General features: G+C 36.0%; 1 protein-coding gene across 1 annotated transcript; it reads right to left on the reverse strand.

Moving 5' to 3' along the window:
• Positions 1-1,494: 1,494 nt before the first annotated feature.
• Positions 1,495-2,073, reverse strand: LOC125868536 (probable disease resistance protein At4g14610). Its single transcript, XM_049549160.1, has one exon. The coding sequence runs from the start codon at positions 2,071-2,073 to the stop codon at positions 1,495-1,497; it is 579 nt and encodes a 192-aa protein (XP_049405117.1).
• Positions 2,074-5,229: the final 3,156 nt, after the last annotated feature.

The following is a 5,229-nucleotide window of genomic DNA, read 5'->3' on the forward strand; positions in this document are numbered from 1 at the left end:
TTTTTTCTTTTTTTTTAACTGTAGGGAGCGTTTCTTTTTTAATTACAAGGCATTGTGTCTTTTGTTTTTTTATATATATTTTTTACTTATTAACTTTTTATTATTATTAAGTATTAATCAATAATTATTTTTTTACTAATTTAATTTAATTTAATTTTTGAATTTTCTTTTATTTGATTAAACATGCATAAAGAATTTTTTTTCCTCTTCACCATTGAAACCCTGGTTGTTCCTTTAAACTTTTCAACAATAAAAATCTGTCATTAATCAAAGCTTCAGCCTTCAGTCCGTCGTCCAATCCCGCTCACCCATCCGTCCATAAGACGAATAATTCTAAATCTAAAGTTGATTTAATCTGAGTCTACTGGACATTAGAGGCGAATCCAAAATTTGAAGATTTCGGTGCATCAATACTATCTTAATTTAGGTAGTTAGCGAAACTTTTACTACAATTAACCAATAATGTAGTATTTGCTTGGTCACTAATGGCTCAAATATGAGCTCTAAGCTAAACTTAAAATAAAATTACTAAAATAGGCTCTATCTAGATTTGAATTGTATTCTCGCGAGTGATTCCTCTGACTTGTACCAACTACACAAGGGCATCCCTACGCTCCTTATAGGTGCACTATTGATTATACGTTTCTCAGGATATATATATATATGATTTTTTTCGAAGTTAACGGGTGCACCCCTATCAAATCATGTGGGTCCACCTCTGCTTGGCACCCAGTGACTCGAAATCCTAGATCCGCCTCTGCTTACTAAGCTAGTCATCTCAGTTCTTTTGCATTTGTTGTTTCCTACGGGAACAAAAAACTAGTGATGGCAACGAAGCCAAAGCTAGTAATGGAATAATCTTGTTCCCATGACTCCGAAGCTAATAAGGTACTTAACAAGTACTCGATGAAATAGTCCAATTATGCAAGTTCTCTCGAACATCACCTGATACCTATTCTGATGGACAGAGGCGGATCTAGGATTTCGAGTTACTGGGCGCCAAGAAGAGGTGGACCCACATGATTTGATAGTGGTGCACCCGTTAACTTCGAAAAAAATCATACCTTCTTCTGCTATGTCACGAAGAGAAGGATCGTCAACTAAATTACCTACCTTCTTCTTGAAAAGGATCCATGCATCCTCTTCAGATAAGGTTCCAACTTCCATGATCTTCTGAGCTCCCATTGCTTCACAAACAGATCGGAAACGCGTTGTGAATGTCACTTTGCACTGATGTTTGTGGCTGCTACCTCTGGGAATTCCAAGTTTCTCTAGTTCAAAAGCCTTCCAAACATCATCCAAGATTATAAGGATGCGGCTTTTCTGATCCACTAACCTTGTACGCAGCCGATCTCCACGGCTCCACAAATCATCCCCTTCTAATTTTAGCCCGACTCCTCTTGCGATCTCACCCTGAATTCTTTTGAAGTCTTGTTGTTGACTGACAGTTACCATGACAACATCTTTGAACAACTGTTCTTGTTTCACCTTCTGTCAGATTTTCTCTGTCATTGTTGTCTTACCAACACCACCCATACCACATATCCCAATAATAGTGACTCCATCATCTTTCAAAGCTGCCATGACCTCATCCTCTTGAAATTTTCTGGAGTCAAACTGCTCACCATTGTTACTATATATTGCCTCACTTTGGACTGGATGATCAAAGGAGAAAACATCAGGCTTGTTGCCTTCATTTTGAAATTCAATAAGTTTCAATGTAATTTTCTTAGCTCTCCTGCTCATCGAGTAACATGACTTCATGTTCGAACACCAACCAAAGAAGCAACCCCTTTCAACCTCAGCTCTACCTCCCATTACACGTTCCACATCTGCAGTAGTGGTATCAACACATGTTAACCAAGCCTTGCCATTGGGTGAAATATCTTGTAAGTTTCTCCGAGCATCTTCCGATCTTCGCTGCACCTCACTTCTAATATTCTTCTGCTTCTCAGATTCATTTTGCATAGATGTGATGTTTCTCTCGTAGTAGTAGAAATACCCAATCCCTCCCGCAACTGGCTGGATCATGCAAGCTGTGACTTTCCCCATCAAAATAGATAAGAATTCCATATCTGATTAATTAATTCTTCACTGGCTAGCGTAATAAAGAAAAGCAACCGTAGTTGTTTCTTCTATTTTTCTTTGATTTCAATGGAAAACAATATGTAAAACAGAGGAAAAGAGGAAGAGCTAATAATTCCATGGCTCTTAGTGATAAGAATTCCATGGCTCTTACTCTTGGGCCCAGTTAATTAATATCATACACATACTTTTCTTCCCTTCTCTTTTAGCACATGGTAAATAATACTTGTTTTGCCAATTCATTCAGAAAGTGAGCAAAACACTATGAAACAATGGCCAATAATTTAGCAAGTATATTAGGACAGGATGAATGAGCAGAAGCAAATTCCCCAATAGTAATAGTGCCTTTGTTTTTCTTTTTTTTTTTCATACCTAAAGACACCTCCTAGAGAGGGCCTGTCACCTCTTAATTGTTTTGAAACTAATGAATGTTAACTAAAAACTACCTAAAATTAGCCGAGTTGCGTGCAAGAAAGCACCACAATTATAAAAATATATAAATGACAACTCAATTGTATAATATGAAAGAAAACAAAAAGTAGGAAGTAGTTGTTCACAACACCAGACTACTCCATTATTACTTTCAACCCCCTGCGGCCCGCCCCCTTCAAAACTTTAAGAATTGTTCTCCGAAAAGTATTTCAACATATATTTGAATACGACATATTTTTCTTTTATTGGTGATGTATACATTTCTATTCTTAAAAAGTAGGAACAAATAAATTTATTGAAAAAATTGTTATAAAAATATCTTTTTAGCACTTAAGTAGAGCAAATAGTCAAATACTTCATGTCACAAATATTACTTGAAACTTCAAGCCAAGTTGAGTAAGTTATCAATTAATCTTCTTTACATTTAAACTAGCACAAAATTATGAAGTATTTAGCTCTCTAACAAATTGAATATGTAAAACGATAATTGTCAGATATTCATAATATACGAAGAAATGTAATGCTTTAAAACTTGGTACACATTTGTACATAAAATGTTTAATTTTTTTTCGTTAAATCCTAAAAGACTAAAAAATTTGGGTGATAAAATATGAGAGAAGATTATAATATGGCAAACTGGACAGGATGAAAGGAAAGAAACCCAAGGCACAGAGAGAAGCAACGAAGGAGTTCGAGCAGCATTCACATGGTCAAAGCTTCGGCTATGCTCGATAAAGAGCCATCACTTACACTGCCTACAAAGGTCAAGGTTTTGCAAAAACATTGAAAGAACATTTTGCTTCTTATTGAACATGTTTCTCAAACAAACACACAAATCATTTCATGCTTACGTTTGTGGTATGCATAACATTTTGATTACATTAAGATACAAAGCTTTCCATAACTTTCTTAATTAGTAATGGTTTCATAACTTCACTAGCATATTGATAAAAAATAGAAATTTTGGAACTTCCAAGATGAGGATTTTGATGAGGAACTAAAGCTTGATAATATACAATATTTTCCATGGAAAACCTTTTTCTTCGTACCGCGCACACATAGTCTGTTAGGGTTTTACCCTGATTTTCTTACCTTATTTGAAGTTTATTTTTTCCTTAAAGAAAAATTAATGTACTACCATAAATGCTTTAAATTTTACTGAAAGACATTCTTCCATATTTGGGTTATTTCTTCTTGGAGAAAAAATTTGGAGATCTATCAATTGAAGATCCTTATTCTCATAACATAACACAATAGTACTTACAATGTAGACGTTTAAAGAGTTTTATTTATTGAGAGATTTATTTTGTCAACAGTTTAATAGTTTTTCTTTTATATTAGTTTTCATATAATATATTATGTTTTTAGGATATTTTTTGTCAATCTAATTCATCACTTTCTTGATTTGTAATTGTAAGTTTCCGCATGACGCCCTAATTACTTTCGAACCCAATAAGTGGTATCAGAGCACAAGATTTAATGATCCAATGGAAAGAGGTTGAAGATAGGTTCAACGCGGTTTCAAATCAATTTGCAACAAATTTGATGATAATGAAATTTTTTGTCCAGCTACATGTGGAGAAGAGATTAAAACCATATTTTTCAACACTGTTGCTGCATCTTTAAAAATAAAAATAAAATATTTTTAAATCATTTTTAACTCATATATTTTAAACTCTATTTTTAACCATGGCAAGCAGTAGGGATGAAGGCTATGTGAAGAACAAAGATTATCATGCAGTGAAGAAGACAAATCAAGTTTTGTCAAGAAAATCCAGCCAAGGAGGGAGATTTTTTAGGGTTTTGCCCTGATTTTCTTACATTATTTGAAGTTTATTTTTTCCTTAAAGAAAAATTAATGTATTATCATAAATGCTTCAACTTTTACTAAAAGGAAAATATATCTTTTTTCTATATTTGTGTTATTCCTTCCTTCTCTCTCTCTTCTACTGCACCAACGTCCTGCTTCTTCTTCTTCGTCACCGATCAGCGCCGGTCAGCGAAGCTCCGATCAGCGCCGGTCAGCGAGCAGCCGCGAAAACCAACCGGCAACCGGGCGCCGGCCAGAAGGCATCGCGAGGACCAGTTCCGACCGGCGAGCTTCGAGCTCCTTTCTTCTGTTCGCTGTTCGCCGTTGGTCCGGTGAGGACGAAAACAACTAATAGGACCTCCAGCTGCCCTGAACAGCGACCGGCGAGCAGCCAACTCCGACGAAGGCAAGGCATCCACCGGCGAGACTGACCAGATCTGGCCGGAAAAGCCCAAAGACCACCGACTAGGTGCCATCTATCCTGACTCCCTTCGTTCTTGCTCTGTACAGATTTTCTGGGATCTTTGTAGATTTTTGTGATCGTGTGTTCTACATTGTGCAATACTATCTGATTTTTTTTGGAGTGTTTTAAAAAAAAAAAATTAGCTGTTTCTGCTAGCATTTCAGCTCAGATCAGGGAGCCTTCTTTCATATTGCAGGTTCAGTTCCTGCTTGTTTTCTACTATAGTTCTGATTTGTGCTACTGCTTATAGTATAGTTGTTGCTACCTGGTCCTTTAGAGTAGTTGTTCTGATTTGTGCTGTCGTGTCTTTGGGAGATTACACTTTCTTGATCCTATAGTTTAGTTGTTGCTATCTGGTCTTTTAGAGTAGTCACCTGGTGCTGATTTGGTTTGAAGTGTACTCCGGTGTAGATTTTATATTAGATTCAGTATCGTTCTA

This window comes from Solanum stenotomum, chromosome 6, assembly GCF_019186545.1.
Source record: "Solanum stenotomum isolate F172 chromosome 6, ASM1918654v1, whole genome shotgun sequence".
Classification (NCBI taxonomy): domain Eukaryota; kingdom Viridiplantae; phylum Streptophyta; class Magnoliopsida; order Solanales; family Solanaceae; genus Solanum; species Solanum stenotomum.